The 17,168-nt window shown below is 44.4% G+C and overlaps 1 protein-coding gene across 1 annotated transcript; it reads left to right on the top strand.

Moving 5' to 3' along the window:
• Window positions 1–2,258: 2,258 nt before the first annotated feature.
• Window positions 2,259–16,654, top strand: sim2 (SIM bHLH transcription factor 2; the record flags this gene model as incomplete). Its single annotated transcript, XM_084474225.1, has 13 exons — window positions 2,259–2,433; window positions 6,743–6,825; window positions 8,615–8,704; window positions 9,022–9,130; window positions 9,947–10,032; window positions 10,453–10,652; window positions 11,228–11,334; window positions 12,181–12,328; window positions 14,125–14,293; window positions 14,999–15,095; window positions 15,801–16,024; window positions 16,178–16,377; window positions 16,489–16,654. 13 exons carry the CDS (start codon window positions 2,259–2,261, stop codon window positions 16,652–16,654), a joined length of 1,854 nt encoding a protein of 617 aa, XP_084330351.1.
• Between the last annotated feature and the right edge of the window lie 514 nt (window positions 16,655–17,168).

The raw sequence follows: 17,168 nt of genomic DNA, 5'->3' as shown, positions 1-17,168 counted from the left end.
CAAGTGTTACCTTGTGTCATTGGCTGAGTTAGTTAGTTCTATGTAGGTGTTGATGAGAGGGAATTGCACATGTTTAACATCCAGTCTGAAGCTGTGTTATTTGTAAAATACAATGACAAAGCATGGATTCAACATCCACCATTCACACTCATTGATCGTGTCCACGGCAACACCCATGATGCCTTGGTAGCCACTAGCCAGACTGATGACTCAAGTGAGGAGATATCTTTCTCACCAACCACAATTGTATCTGCCCAGTTAGGAATCATCCTTCTCCACCACAGCCTCATAACAAATAAAGTTGGTGTTCACCAAGCTATCTATTATCTGTAAAGGATTCACTCTGTTTTAATGGTTGCTGCAGGAGTAAGGCTCACACGCGTCTGTGATGCTGCAGACAGATACTGTGTGGACATGCACTTGAGATCTGCTCAAACTTGAGGCCTCAACAGTTTGGCACTGAAGCCAAACCCTCACCCTGTGTGACAGAAGAACACGAAGGAGTGGTTACCTCATTGATCCATTAACCGCTCTGTGGTCCTTCAGTCTAGTCTTTTTAGTTAGCACATTGAGGATTCTGCTCACCAGGGTGCTGCTCATAGGTCTGGTGCTCATAGGTCTGGTGCTCATAGGTCTGTAACAATCAATGCCACCATTCATTTTACAAATAGTAATTACTAAATAATAAACAACGACAAAAACATGGCTGTGGCAATTCAGGAGCATTGCCTTGTCTTGGAAAAAAATAATAATTCATATTATATTTCATATTCTTATTTCCATACATGTGTTCCTTTGTTTATACTCACATCGGCAGTACATTTTTTATATTTTTGACAAATAATCATAGAAAAGGGGTGTTTGTATCCAGTTATACAGTAAAATGACTTTGAACTCCGATGAATGTTAACATACTGTCTATAATATATTTATTCAGTTTATTACAGTCCCAGTCAGTCCCTTTGGATTTCACTATTACAGTGGGGAAACAATAACAGTTTTTTTCAGATACAGTAATATAGTAATATAGTAATGAACTGCAGTGGAGTCAAATGGAGGAAACACTAATTAACATCAGAAAAATAATGCAGACCAATACACAACGCAAGCCGAAAATGCAATTAAACTATAATAATATAATTAATAATATAGTAATATAATAATATATAATATAAAGTAATATAATTCAAACCTTTAGCCTGTGCCATTGTTATGTGATTAATACTGCATTATAACCATGTGCATTAATATCACTGAAGCTGTCAGCTAAACAACAGCCAGCCCGTTCAACAGCTTATCAACCTAAGGCCAAGTCAACGCGGAGTTATTGGGATTTTATTTTCAATATCGGAAATTACAAATTCCGTGTGTAGGCTTCTCATACATTGAGTGGTGGATTGCGCTGATAGGCCGACCAGTAAGGCGTCGGAACGCAACTTAAAAGCCACAGGGCGATGCCCACACACACACACACACACACACACACACCCACACCCACACCCACACACACACACACACACACACACACACACACACACACACACACACAACGTCTCAAAGTCGTCTCGTCGTGTTCTGAAGAAAGCTGCAGCCCCAGCCGCCTGGAGCCACATTCAGCCTCTGGAGACCCTCCCCTGTCCAGAGGCTCTTCCTCCTACAGCGTCTCTGCTGCTGCTGCGGCCGTTCAGCTGCAGCTTGGACGGGAATTTTGCTATCTCATTTTAACTTTTAAATATCGTCGAAGCTATTCGATAGTTACTCCGGTGACTGCTGTGCGTCATGCTCCGAGTCCACCTGGACGTCCCCATTACGCATCTGTGCTTCAGGCGGACTTCATGCCGACAATAACGCCCACCCGAATGCCGAGGAACACGGAACATCAGTGCAAAAGAAAGGAATCAGATCGATCAGGCAATTGATCAGGATTTTTACGGACAGAATCCACGTAGCCGCAGAACCCGGAGCACCTGTTCTCCAAAGGAACGAATAAAGGAACTAATAAATGAACGAATTAAGGAACGAATAAAGGAACGAATAGAGACGCAGAGAGTGGTTCCACTGGTCTGGTGGTCTCTCTGTGTATTACGCACCAGCACGCACATGATGCTGCCTCACCCGGGGGACTGTGAGGTCGGGGGTCCGGGGGTCTGCCTGCTATAGGGTCAGAGCCACATGGACTGGTGAGGCATTGAAGACCTGAAGGCCGTCCTCCGGTAAAGACGCACAGATCCTCTCCATCACTCGATCGTCTCCAAGAGATGAAGGACAAATCGAAGAACGCGGCGAAGACGCGCCGGGAGAAGGAGAACGGGGAGTTCTACGAGCTGGCCAAGCTGCTCCCCCTGCCCTCCGCCATCACCTCCCAGCTGGACAAGGCCAGCATCATCCGCCTCACCACCTCCTACCTGAGGATGAGAGCCGTGTTCCCCGACGGTAAGACCACGTCCTACCGGAGGATGAGAGCCGTGTGACGATAAGACCAGCTCCTACCGGAGGGTGAGAGCCGTGTGACGGTAAGACCAGCTCTACTGGAGGGTGAGAGCCGTGTAACGGTAAGACCAGCTCTACCGGAGGGTGAGAGAGAGAGGACTGGGGTCTCCGTTATGGGTCAACATATCTGTCATAATAATAATACTATTACTACTTCTTCTAATAATAATTTATATTATATTAATACAAAATAACAATTATTAATTTATTATTATTATTATTATATATGTAATATAATAATCTTAGAATAATAAGATTTATACTATTAATCTTAATTCATATCTTAATTAAGCAATCTTATTTATAATGTGTGTAATGCATAACATAAAATAATAATCAATCAATACAATATCTGCCATATGCCGTATCTATCTTAAAAGTAATAATTATGTAGGCCTAATATATTTGTTCGTAAATTATTATTATTATTATAAATTTGTTATTATTAAATAAATAGGGCGATTATATTGAAGCTCATTGGACATTTAATAAACATGTTGTAGTTGATGCAAAACGTTTTTCATTAACCGATCAGGGCTTTACCGGAGAGAGAGCACATTACAAGATCGTTTAATTCAAAATGATTAACATGAATAAATCTAGCTCTTTCTAAAACTTTTGTTACCGTAGTTTATTCTATTCGATGTAATTTGTACAATATGGCAGACATTGTATTGATTGATTATTATCTTATGTTAATATGCATTACACACACATTATAAATACGATTGCTTAATTAAGATATTAATTAAGTTTGTATTCATCTAATTATTCTAAGATTATTATATTATATATATAGGCTATATTATTATCATATAATTATTGTTATTTTGTATCAATATTAAATGTAATTATTATTAGCAGTAGTAGTAGGCCTAATAGTATTGTTATTAGTTCTAATTATAATTATTATTAATAATAATTTCATAAATATTAGGTTTAATGATTGATTATGTAAGTCAAATCATCTCCCTGGCTCTACCATTACAAGGTTCACGTTTTACAGCCCAATGATTGAGTGTTGATTTAAGTCCATTTCAAATGAGCCAACACATCAAGCAGATGATTAATGAGCTGCTGCTGAGCCTCGGACCGGCCCTTGGACAGGTGAAAGGCCAGACAAACAGGCCATTCCTGCTCTCCAATCGGTCTGTCATTACTCATAAAGTCAAGGAGCACAAGGCCTTTAATGTTGGGGCCACCATGAAACGGTCAGGCCTGTGCGCCATTCAGGTATAAAGATGTTGTTATTAGCTACTGCAATACAAAAAATGCGGACTATGGATTGAACCAACTCAAAGAATATCGTTCTTGTCGTGATTTTTATTTTTTCAGCAAATGGGGAGCAAATAGTCTCTAAACCATAAAACATGACTGTTTGTAGTACTGATATCTGCCATCCTGGTCAAACACATTTTCACGTTGCTATCGGTTACTGACTGCTTACTAATTGATTCAAACTTAACAACACTGACATGTCTCTCAGCGGGCCTGTTATCAGTTTGGTCATCGCAGCCTGTAGGCCTTGGTTTAGACAGAGCTCTGAGTCTTTGTTACAGGGTAGCTATCTGGAGATGGGGTTTGGCCGAGCGGCTCATTGTAATCTCTGGAACCCTCTGAAATCACTCATTTTCAAATGTGAGCACGTTTCCGTGCTGCAGCAGCTGTGCTGGAGGCTCAGTAGTGAACCTGACGTGTGTGTTGATGCACCAGTCGTCTGTCTTCATGTCTGTGTGTTGTTTTATGAAACAATCTAACTCTGGCAGACTGATCATTTTGGTGGCAAATCCTAAAATGTTGGATTATGTTTGAATAGGCCTATTCATTGAAAACAACGTGTTGCACTCTTTAACACATCATAGCTTTGATGAAAAGGGATTTTAGAGTGATAGGCCTCATGGTCTATGCCTAACTATGCCTGATCTAACTTTGACAACCGATTAAAGAAGGAGATTGAAAGGGACAATTTTCGAAACACATGGACAAAATAATGAACCGAATCACACTTAAATTGTCATTGGTGGAATTTTGACTCATTGCAACATTAAATAAATACTATTGATAAGGTAGGAAGAAAAACTTGTATAAAACATTTGGGTGGGCCTATAATAAGAAGAGAGTCAAATGGATGGATAATAAGAAGAGATAAGAAGAAGATTATTTCTAAGCGCGCATCAGACGCGGTGGTCGGGGTGGTGTCGCCCTGTCTGTGACCACGTGGACGTTTCGTCCCAGAAAGAGACCAACAGGACCCTTGCATGGGATTAGCAGTTTGTTTTTGTGGATGAAATTAAATTACATTAAATTGACTTGCAGATGCAACGTGGATACACAGGCCTAACTGTAGCCTACTACAATTCATCCAGATCAGACGCGTCGCAGAGTCGGAGACCGCCGCCACATGGATGCACATGAATCCTGCTTCTGTTAGTCGGTCCATTCCTCTGCGCTTTCTGCAGCCTACCCGTCAGCATATATGTTTCAGTGTAATACTGCAGATGGCAGCGTTTAGAGACATGGGTTCGAGTCTCAGTCCTCCTGGGGTCTGCGCTCACCTCAGCCTGTAGTTTGCGTTAGGGTTAGGGTAAGTATACAATGTAAGCCACAGATCAAGACAGTTCCTATCTAAGGGGTCATTACTCGTCATATTCATGAGGTTGGATGGATATGAAAAACTATTGAGTAACTATTATAGGAAGATTATAAACAGTTTATGTTCATCCGCCTTGTCCTGTTGTATTTAAGGCTGTTGTTTTATAATCTGTTTTTATTTTGGTCATTTTTTTTGAAAATATATTTATTTATATTTCCTTTTGGACATTTTTGGAGGCAATGATGCAATATCATAATCATAATATAATAATCATACCATGCAGTGAATTATTTGCGTTATTCGAGTTTGTCAGTGAAAATGGCCTCATTATTATCTGTTACAATATTGGCAAAGTGTCTTATTTGGATGTTGTGTAGTGATATTATAAAACTGTTTACTGTAGGCCAGGCCTAATCTGCGTGACATTTTAATGATAGCGATGGACACAGCAGCGCCTCAGAGCAATAAGCGCTGCGCCGCTACCGTAATTACTGCGGTAACTAATTTGTCAATTAGGTGGAGAGGCCTTCATCCAAACAGACAAGTCATTAGAGAAATGAGGGTGGAGGCATCTTGCTCAAACAGGCGGCAGACTGAAACCCAGAAACGAGGCCCACCATTGAGGGAAACATCGGATTCCTATTCGATGGGAATAACATTTTTGTTACACTTGGAAAAAATAATAATAATAAATAAATAAATAAATAAATAAATATATATATATATATATATAGCAGATTATTTTATCCACGATTGATAACGATTCATACAAATATCACACATCGACGGCGGAGTCGACCCCTCAGGGCGACAGCCAGCTCGTCGGGAGCAGTCAGGGTGAGGCGTCTCGCTCAGGTACACCTCCACACTCCGCTAGGAGGAGCCGGGGATCCAACCAGCGACCTTCAGGTTAAAAGAAAACCCGTTCTACTTCCTGAGCTAACAATGGACACATACAAAATATCAAGTGATTAGGCAGCATTAAGAAACAAAACAGTAGTATATTGTAGTATGTAGTATATAGTAGTATATAAGTAGTGCTGACAACCTTGAGGGGTGAGGGTTAGGATTATCCACTTGTTTAGACATGTTTGTCATCGTCCATTATTTTAGTGTGTAGGCCTACAATCCTAGTGTGTATGTAATTGTTTTGGTAGAAGCATATTATTTCAAATACGACTTTTTGTAGTAGGCCTAGGCCTACTTCTTGTCTATAGTCCTGTATTATTCTATTATTGAAAAATAAGTAAAATAGCAAAAATAGTTACTAGATTGTTAAAGTGAATTGGTGATCATTTAAATCTGATTGGCTGGATCATCAGTCCTTTCATAAGAAATGTAATTCAGCCCATGGAATAAAACCGACTGAATCACACTTAAAAATAAATTATTCATGATATAAATATACTATTGTAAATATATACTCATATACTTGTTCCTATTTCTTAAGGTTTAGATGTTATACAGGTTTTGAAAGTTCATGAATAATTGAGAAGCTATTCAAAGGTATATCTATGATATCATAAGGTCTATCCGCTCATAAATATACTACAGGATAGTACAGGCTGTGTGAACGGTTATTATAAGTTACTGCATACATGGGCTGTGTACCCTCATACACTCAGCAGTGTGGATGAGACGTCTTGTTCTCCTGTCCAGGCCTGGGCGACGCCTGGGGCCAGGCCTCACGAGGGAGCCATCTGGACAACATGGCCAAAGAACTGGGCTCCCATCTCCTGCAGGTCAAAGCAACCACTCCACCAAGTCCTATACAGTAGAAACATTCAAATGCACAGTTTGCTTTACCCTGTTAACACAGAAGTGACTTGCTATGCTTTTCTAGCTAAAATATTGATGTTACCTGATGATAATGATTATGACTATGATATGAACGAGAAACTGTTCACTGTTGAATACATACTGTACGCGTCCAACAGACTGGACTGCTGCTCATATATTTGACTTCTAGTCAGGCAAGTTTCCCAAACCAAATGGTTATTCTAGGGTCTTTCTTGCCACAGGTTGTTCCAAGGAACCAAGCTGTAGAAAAGCTTATGTTCCACAGCTGCACGATGGAAAGACTCAGAGCAAACGACAGTACAGCACTCAGTACTGCTATTTAACAGGAGGTGATTTCAGTGGCTGGGCTTACTGGGACATAGCTGTTTGAAGTAGCACCATCTCTCCACCAATATGCACTAACCCTAACCCATATGTAGGCAATGTCCCCAGCTGACAGAGGACCTGACCTGGCCTTGTACAGACCCAACATGAGGTTTATGTTGTCATAATGGGCAGAATTAATGAAATATAATATTATGTATTATTAAATAATATCATATAGAATCGCCCATGTACACTGTTGGGAAAGTATAAAGTGTCAACAGTTAAACCTAATAATGTACCTTGGTCTGATTCAGACCTTTGTCAGGGTTAGGGTTAGCCCTAGGGTTAGGGTTAGCCCTAGTGTTAGGGTTAGCCCTAGGGTTAGGGTTAGGGTTAGCCCTAATGTTAGGGTTAGCCCTAGGGTTAGGGTTAGGGTTAGCCCTAGGGTTAGGGTTAGCCCTAGTGTTAGGGTTAGCCCTAGGGTTAGGGTTAGCCCTAGGGTTAGTCCACCACATAATGATGAAGTTTAAATTCACATGCAAATCATGCAAAGGCCTAGCCTGGAAATCCAGACCACATCTAGAGAGCTGTAGGGTCTGGCAACGAGTAATGAAAACGGCCCAACTCGAGGGGCGGCACCAAGCATACATTTGAAAAAATTACTGCAAGCAATTGGATAACACTACGACCAATCAGAATACAAGGGGTGACGTATCCAGACCAGCAGAGCTAACTAATAGATAAGACTCTTGCCGTATCCGGTCGGTAAAACAGCAATGCTTTTGGCCCGCCTATATCAGATACACCGATGTGATTGGTTAATGTTCTGGGCCAGGGGAGTCGGGGAGTGAGTATATTGCTTGTTCCCAGAGTGACTCATTCCAAGAGGCCTACAATAGGCCCTTATTATTAACTACTACACGGCTCTTCTCAAAGCTGTGCAACGCTCACTTGCATGGGCCTTCCCCACTTCCGGCGGTCAGTTATTTTTCGATAACTGACCGTTGCTAAGCATTTAATGACCACTGTCAAGGAAAGTGGATTTTTTGCCTCTGATTCACGTCTTTCATATCGCTCCGCAAGTAGTCCGGTAACTTATCAACCCCAGTGTACTCGGTTGCTAAGTGACGTCAACGTCTTTGGCGGACTATTTCTCTGCTGATCAACACTACGAGTGCTGGTAACAAATGAATTGTAAAAAGACACACCGTGTGAAGTTATTTTTTCCGTTTTGGCAAGTAGCCATGTAATAAGCGGGATAATGTATAGAACGTCGTGTCATTATCTAGAACAAGTCCCTTCAGGGCGAAGCAAGACCCCTCCGCTTCACGTCGGTGTCCTGTTCGCCCGTCAGGGTTTATTTTCCCGATATTGACCGGCATTACATAACAACTTACATAACAACTTACTTTATACTTTCTGCAGACCCTCGATGGATTTGTTTTCGTCGTTGCCCCTGATGGAAAGATTATGTACATCTCTGAAACGGCATCTGTCCATCTTGGCCTATCCCAGGTAAGATTTCCACACATGTCTATAACACTGCAGCGGTTTATGTTGAACCTAATACATCTAGCATGATATTTCTATACCAAATGTTGCTTCCTTAATTATAGCATGATGAATACGCATACCCAAAAGGAGAGGCCACATCAACTTTGTCACATCGTATTTCAAGTTATCAAACAAAGAACAAAAATTATTACAAATATGTGATAGTTTTTCCTAGTACAGATTACAGAACAATTTGCCAGAGGCACTAACCTGTAATTCTGGAAATCCAAACATACAGAATGTACAGTAGTGAAGGCTGTGTGATTTGTGTGTTCCAGGTAGAGCTAACAGGAAACAGTATTTTCGAGTACATCCACCCAGCGGACCATGATGAGATGACTGCTGTCCTCAGTGCACAGAAAGCCTCCCACTGCCACCTCTCTCAAGGTCCCCCCCCCCCCACTGCCACCTCTCCCAAGGTCCCCTCCCCACTGCCACCTCTCCCAAGGTCCCCCCCCCACTGCCACCTCTCCCAAGGTCCCCCCCCTCACTGCCACCTCTCCCAAGGTCCCCACCCCTGATTCCAGAATTCTCCCCCTGCTATGTACAAAGTTAACAGAACAAGTTCATCTGCAGATTCTCCAGAAAAAAAAACATGTGCCATATTGTAGCCTTTGTCCTGAGGGGACAAAGGCTCGCACACTGGCCCAACAAACAGCCAGCCATAGAATGTTGGCCAATTCAACGTGTTAGCCAGGGAGAAACTTAATCCCACAGCCAAGAGCACTGGGAGCACTGGGACCATGGTATCCGAAAGGGAAGCTCTCATTGAGCACTATCCTAAAACAACCCCTTTCTACAGGCAACTTACAAGACGGCATTTTCTAAAGTGACACCTTTCATTATTCATCCTGTTTTCTATGCATTTTGTCAATGATTGAACTTGATAACTAATAGATGTTTACTATTACTGCAAACTCTTAGAACTTAGTAGATGACCCCCTATGAATCACACATTCTAAAAAAAGTACAGTTCTGTAAATGCGTGCTGCAGTGAGTGTTCCATCAAGCTCAGCACAATGCAACATTTACAACATGCTCAGATGCACATCAATGGAACGCACATACTGTACACTAATTCCTGCTGCCTAAATGAGCTGCATAAATGTCACTCATATCAAACCTCAAGTGTGTAATTTAATTGTTTCTGTATAACACTATATACTAATGGCCTTATCCTTCTACGTCTTTTTGTGTGCACAGAGTATGAGATCGAGCGGTCTTTCTTCCTGAGGATGAAGTGTGTGCTGGCAAAGCGCAACGCTGGATTAACGTGTGGAGGATTTAAGGTAGGCGACGGCCGCACTGAAACAGCCCAGAGGAGCCACTACAGCCCTGATGTACACATCAGACAGCTCTGACGGTCGTGGGGGGGGGTGGGAGCAGAGATGTGACAGAAGAGAGGCTGAGGAGAGACACCAGAGAGCTGAGTTATGTGAGAACACGACACAGACTGGCGGGCAGGGCTGGATCATGGCCGGGAGACTTAGGAGTGCAAATCCATTTAGCAGGAAAGGGGATTCCAATCCTCTAAGGGGCTGTTAAGGGGGGATTTACGGCACTTTGAATGAGCTTAGAGAAAGCTGGATCTGATCTGATGAGAGGAGTGGGAGGTTATTGGAGAAAACCTTGGATTTAATGACATTTCTAAATTCATCATCAGAGCAGGTTGAGAAGAGCTAAAGAAGTGGACCTTTGTTGTTGGTCAGGTGATCCACTGCAGCGGCTACCTGAAGCTGAGGCAGTACCTGGTGGACGGGCCGCTGGGCGACGCCTGGTACCAGATCATCGGCCTCGTGGCCGTGGGGACCTCGCTGCCCCCCAGCGGCATCACTGAGGTCAAGCTCCACAGCAACATGTTCATGTTCCGGGCCAGCCTGGACCTCAAGCTCATCTTCCTAGACTCCAGGTGAGGACAGCAGCCTCCAGGTGACTCCAGGTGAGGACAGCAGCCTCCAGGTGAATCCAGGTGAGGACAGCAGCCTCCAGGTGACTCCAGGTGAGGAGAGGAGCCTCCAGGTGAGGACAGGTGAGGAGAGGAGCCTCCAGGTGACTCCAGGTGAGGAGAGGAGCCTCCAGGTGATTCCAGGTGAGGAGAGGAGCCTCCAGGTGAGGACAGGTGAGGAGAGGAGCCCTGGTAGAGGAGAGAAGAGGCGTCTATGTGCCGAGGGGTTCCTGGGCCACACACCACACCCTGCTACTGGCCAGTGGATGGCTGCTGCCTTGCATTGTCGACACCACCGTCCGTGTGAATGTGTGTGTGAATGTGTGTGTGAATGTGTGTGAATGTGAGGCACTACAGAATTGCAGCCCATTTACTATTTAATAACATGTTGGGCAGCTTGATCGATGATACAGGAAGGTATCAGCTGTGAATATCAGGGTATCTAATACCCTCAAGTATTATTTCATATCATCTTTTTGGCTTAGATAATATGAATCATCTTCCAGCGGTAACGTGTGATGCTGTCCTGACGCTGACAGGGTGGCTGAGCTGACGGGACACGAGCCCCAGGACCTCATCGAGAAGACACTCTACCACCACGTCCACGGCTGTGACATCTTCCAGCTCCGCTCCGCTCACCACCTCCGTAAGTGGACCAGTGGACCTCAAGACTACACAGGAAACCTGTGTGTGTGTGTGTGTGTGTGTGTGTGTGTAAAGAAGATAAGGATATAATGTTTGTGTAAGCATGCACAGCTCTATTAGACGTATTAATTATATTTTTATTTAATTCAATCAATCAATCAATCATCACATATGCTGCGTAAATACCAACAAATCAATGAATGAGCAAATATTCCCAGTTGAGTACAATAAAGTAAGTTTTTTTTTTTTTGTTTGATTAATGAAATAGCAAACATAGGAGCCTCTGTTGTATCTTTTATTCACATTTCTCTGTGTCTTTTTCTGTCTTTACAAATGTCTGTAGTGTTGGTGAATCACTCAGTCCTCTGTCTTTATGTCTGTAGTGTTGGTGAATCACTCAGTGTCTTTATGTCTGTAGTGTTGGTGAATCACTCAGTGTCTTTATGTCTGTAGTGTTGGTGAACCACTCAGTGTCTTTATGTCTGTAGTGTTGGTGAATCACTCAGTGTCTTTATGTCTGTAGTGTTGGTGAATCACTCAGTGTCTTTATGTCTGTAGTGTTGGTGAACCACTCAGTGTCTTTATGTCTGTAGTGTTGGTAAACCACTCAGTGTCTTTATGTCTGTAGTGTTGGTGAACCACTCAGTGTCTTTATGTCTTTATGTCTGTAGTGTTGGTGAACCACTCAGTCCTCTGTCTTTATGTCTGTAGTGTTGGTAAACCACTCAGTGTCTTTATGTCTGTAGTGTTGGTGAATCACTCAGTGTCTTTATGTAGTGTTGGTGAATCACTCAGTGTCTTTATGTCTGTAGTGTTGGTAAACCACTCAGTGTCTTTATGTCTGTAGTGTTGGTAAAGGGCCAGGTGACCACTCAGTACTACCGGCTCCTGTCGAAGCGTGGAGGCTGGGTGTGGGTGCAGAGCTACGCCACCATCGTCCACAACAGCCGCTCCTCCAGACCTCACTGCATCGTCAGCATCAACTACGTCCTGACGTGAGTCTGAGCGCCGTAGCTTCACGTTCTCAAGGAGGTTTGAATGAGAGTATGTGTAGTAAGTATGTGTTCAAAGTATTTCCGTGGAAGCTTGTCTTTTGTGGTTTATATCATGGGTTCCCAACCTTTTTTGTTCCAAGGACCGGCGTGTTCATGAAAAAATGTGGAGGACCCACATTAAGGCATTAAAATTGACTGTTCAATTTTAATGCCTTAATTTTAAGATGCATCTGTTTTAAACAAAGGACATGGCTGTTTTTCAAGACTGCTTATGTGTCATATTTACAACAATTAAAGGAGACATATTATGATGTTTTTCCAACAAGTAAACATAGTATATGAGTTCCAGAAAACATGTTTTTGAAGCGGTTTGCTGGAAATAGCTTTTAGGAAAAAAAATCTTGCCTATCGGTATTCCCCTCTGTTTCAATCCCTTCACAATGTGCTGTTTCTGGTGTCTGTAGCGTTAATGCAAATGAGCTGCTGCCCATTGACCAATGAGCTGTCAGAGTGAACCACAGCATGGAGGAGAAGTGATATCTTTAGAAGTGATATATCACGGCCAAAAGCTATGTGCACATCCGGATGATATTTTGAATCATAAAGACTCTGGTGCTTCCACAACAAGTAAAGACTCGTAGTGGGGGTTATCTCGGCCGTGGTGGAGAAGAATTGGGGGAAAGGAACTTTGGCTTTGACTCTCTGAAGTCCGGATTGAACCGCGACATGGAGGAGAAAGGGATTGTACTCCCGGAGCTGAGCTGGCGGACTGCCGCCACTCCTTGCCAGGCAGTCACATGGCAAACTGACAAATTAGACATCTATTTTTGTACGGAATCTCCCTGCTTCTGAAATGCGCAAACATCTCTGCTCAGCGCTCGTCTGCAAAAATCTCCAGAAAATCTTATCTATGCTCTGATTGGAGGGGGATGGGGAAGTGGCTGGTAATATTCAAATGTGCTGCTTCCTACGTCGGAGTCTGCGCTGAAGCTGACTCATCTGGAGACTGTAGGCGGGTACTTTCAGAAATGCATAGCTCACTCAAAAAAGCATGTATGGACTTATTTCAAAGTTTGTATGCGTGTGGCAGCACCAGAGACCCAAAACATCACCCAAAATCCCAGGAAAAGTGTTGTTCTCATAATATGTCCCCTTTAAAGCAACAGCAATGAAATTGTATGAATTGAGTATACAAATATTTAAACTTTCAGAACAATTCACAAAATGTTACCCTTTTCTCCACTACAAATATATGTATGTATGTGTATGTAGTCTATATGTTGGAGGAAATAATATGACTTGTATAGCCTGAGTTTAAGGTCCCATGACATGCCACCAGGTGTGGCGTGATTAGCCGCTACAAGCCGTTTTGGAAATCTTCCCCTTATGACATCACAGGTGGGCGTGTCCACCTAGATGTGTGACGGATAGATGAGCAACGTTTGTTACAGTCCACTGGGAAGGCTGGTAGACTGATCTATCCAGCACACATCTAGGTGGACACGCCCACCTGTGATGTCATAAGGGGCAGATTTCCAAAACGGCTAATCACACTCACACCTGGTGGCATGTCATGGGACCTTTAAACAATATGACATAATTTATATATATTTTTTAACCTCTTCTGGAAATATTTCAATGCCCGGTTCTAACGGGTGGAGAGGTTTATATTCACTGGTTTATATCATGAGTAGAAAGCGAGTGATCACACATGATGAAACACGTTAAAGAAAAAGCTTCTCCATCATCCCATTCAGCCAAGTACAAGTAGAACAATGTGTCTGGTTATGTTTCAGTGACGTTGAATACCAGGAGCTGCCACTGTCTCAGGAGCAGAACGCGGCCGTCAGGTCTGGCCTCAGCTACAAGAGCAGCCTGGCGTCTCCTCCTCCACCGCATCACAAACACCTGAAGACCAGAACGCTGAAGGTCAAAGCCAGAGTCAAACCCGCCCCGTACCCCACGGTACGACTGCAGTGTTCTTGTTCAACTAGTTTCAACTGAAACCATTGTGTTTGTGTGTCTCAACCTCAACAATGTATACACTAATGTATATAACATCATTCTGTATTATTCTTTTTGAGTTTTCAGCATTACACAGTGTGTGGATGCTAGGTAGGTTGGAAGAAGAAGGAAGTGTCTTTTCTCGTTGATCAGAACCAGGACCGGAGCCTATCCTCTCTGCCCTCTGTACAGTGTTGTACCAAAGTCCTTCTATGGCCCACATATGGCATTGAAACATTAAAAAAGGTAGCTTCTAGAAAACAGTTGATGTGGTGTTGGTACACGGGCCAACAGTGATGGATCTGAACCACGACCACTGGAGGAGACGTCTTGAAGAGCTCTGTTCAAAACATACATACTTATATATATATATATATATATATATACAGTATATATACTTATATAGGTCTGTTCAGATATCACAGAAAAAACACTCTTTGGTCGATATCTTCCATCTTCGATTAAAATGATCAACAACCATGTCAACCGGGCCAAAAAGTGGAGGTAGACTTTTGAATCTCTGCAGATGGTGTGTAATGTATCCAAGGTGTCATTATCCAACAACTCAACGGCTGTATTGTAAATGTAGCACAGAGCGGCGCTACAGGGCTGTTTCTACGTAGGAATCCACCTCAGTCTTCACCTCTTCTTTCATTCCTCCCCCAGCCTGCCAGGCTGAGCTGCTCTCCATCGGGGGGGGCGCATGGCCCCCCACTGGGGGAGGGGGGCCCTGGGGTCCCCTACAGCCTCCACGTCCCCCATGGTGAGGCCCTGCGCTGCCTGCTCAACAAACACTAATATACAACATGTCTCCTTTCTTAAGATGACTTATGCATTGTGTTGAGGTCAATGATTTGACTAAAGTACATGAAATGTATGCAACCGTATATTACGCTCTTTGAATAGATCTAAGGGCTAAAGTAACTTTTCAGCTGTCTCTTCAATGTCTTCCACCTCTGGTTGTCGTGTTAGTTAAAGTATATTTCTTGCGGTAGAAACACAAAGGGAATGGTAAGGGGACCTATGGTGGATCCAAAGAACCCCAAAGAGCTGAGCTCCTGAGACCCAGGCTGGCTGGCACCAGTAAAGCTAAACGTAGACAGTAGGACCAGAGTCCAGACACTAACGCCTTGACTCCTGTTTCCTTATAATACTGAGAACGTAGACAGTAGGACCAGAGTCCAGACACTAACGCCTTGACTCCTGTTTCCTTCCTGAGAACGTGGACCGAAGGCCCTTTGAACCACATTCTGTTCTGCTAGACTAGTCCTGCTGGGGCCCCTCTGGTGACAGCACCTCTCCCTGGTCTACAACGCACAACAGGGATGGGATCAGACACTCGGTTCTCATTGGCTGTTGCCGTCTCCCTCCTCAGATCCCGCCAGGGCCCCCCCCCAGCCGGCCAGGGGCCCCCAGCTGCTGCTGAGCTGCGCGGCCCCGCGGCCCCGGGACACCCTGCTGAAGGCAGGGCCCGGCCAGGCGCCGGCCAGGAGGAGGCCCGCCGCCGACACACTGCACCCCTGCGCCAGGGCGGCCAGGGGGGGCGGCGGGGCGGCCCTCGGCCCGGGGCACGGCCGGGGGGGCCCTCTGTTCGGCAGCTTGGTGCTGAGCAAGGGCCTACGGGAGCAGCCTCGCCCCTCCCACGCCCACACCTTCCCCAGGCAGCTGGACCAGAGGAGGAGGCCGCCCGAGGCGTCCTCCTCCTGCCACTACAAAGGATACCAGCCCCCCCCACCCCCCGCCCCGCCCCAGCAGCAGGAGGCCGGGCTGGAGAAGGAGAGGAGGATGTGGATGGGCGTGGGCGGACCCCCCCAGCCACCGTACGCGTCTTTGAACCTTCACCAGGTCTTCAGCAATCGCAGCAGCACTGTGAAGGCGCCGCCCTACACAGCGTTGGGCCATTTTGCGGACGGTTACGGTTGCCACGGAAACGACGTGGTGTCGTACAGCAATAAGAGTCAAAGCCCCGCCCTCGGCCCTGCCCAAGGAGGGCAACGCGAGATTCCACATTACATCGGTACATCTGTGATCATCACCAACGAGAGGTGAGGGAGGAGGAGCACATCTACCCACCTCAGACCCGCTCCTTCTGTAGTGTCACAGGCCCCCCACGGCCTGGAGGACGTCTACCCAAGGCTCCTTCTGTAGTGTCACAGGCCCCCCACGGCCTGGAGGACGTCTACCCAAGGCTCCTTCTGTAGTGTCACAGGCCCCCCACGGCCTGGAGGACGTCTACCCAAGGCTCCTTCTGTAGTGTCACAGGCCCCCCACGGCCTGGAGGACGTCTACCCAAGGGTCACCTCAGACGGGCTCCTTCTGTAGAGAGGGGGCAGGTTTGAGATGCTCAGGCCGTTCAGCTGTTACAGTCTCAAGTTATTTCAAGGACAGTTTGAGTTCCATCAACATGAGGAGCTCCTTGAGGATCTGAACGGACAGTACACGTTTACGTATACGTTTTATAGAACCTTTCAAATGTGACAATACAATAGTACTAGTAGCTTTAATAATCTAAGGATTTTGAATTGTAGCAATATGTAAGATACAGTACATTGTCTTGACCAAATAAACTGGTTGGATACCAAAAGGAAACATGATTCTAAGTAATGCACTTCTCACTTGCATATATTTTATTTAACATATTTAATGACATTTGCCGTGACACTTTTGAAGGAACAAAAGTCAGACAAAACTCCAAACTCAAATTCGATATGTCCTGAGCTATTGAATAATAGGGTTAGGTCAATAATGAAATAATATGAATAAATGCTATTTTAAATAAAACGATTATGAGCCAGCCCCTTTAACAACATTTTGCTCCCCCCCTCCGCCTTTAGAC

The sequence above is a fragment of the Micromesistius poutassou genome (genome assembly GCF_964030765.1).
Source record: "Micromesistius poutassou genome assembly, chromosome: 10".
Taxonomy (NCBI): domain Eukaryota; kingdom Metazoa; phylum Chordata; class Actinopteri; order Gadiformes; family Gadidae; genus Micromesistius; species Micromesistius poutassou.
The sequence above is the reverse complement of the archived record's forward strand: the minus strand, read 5'-3'. Positions and strand labels throughout refer to the sequence as shown.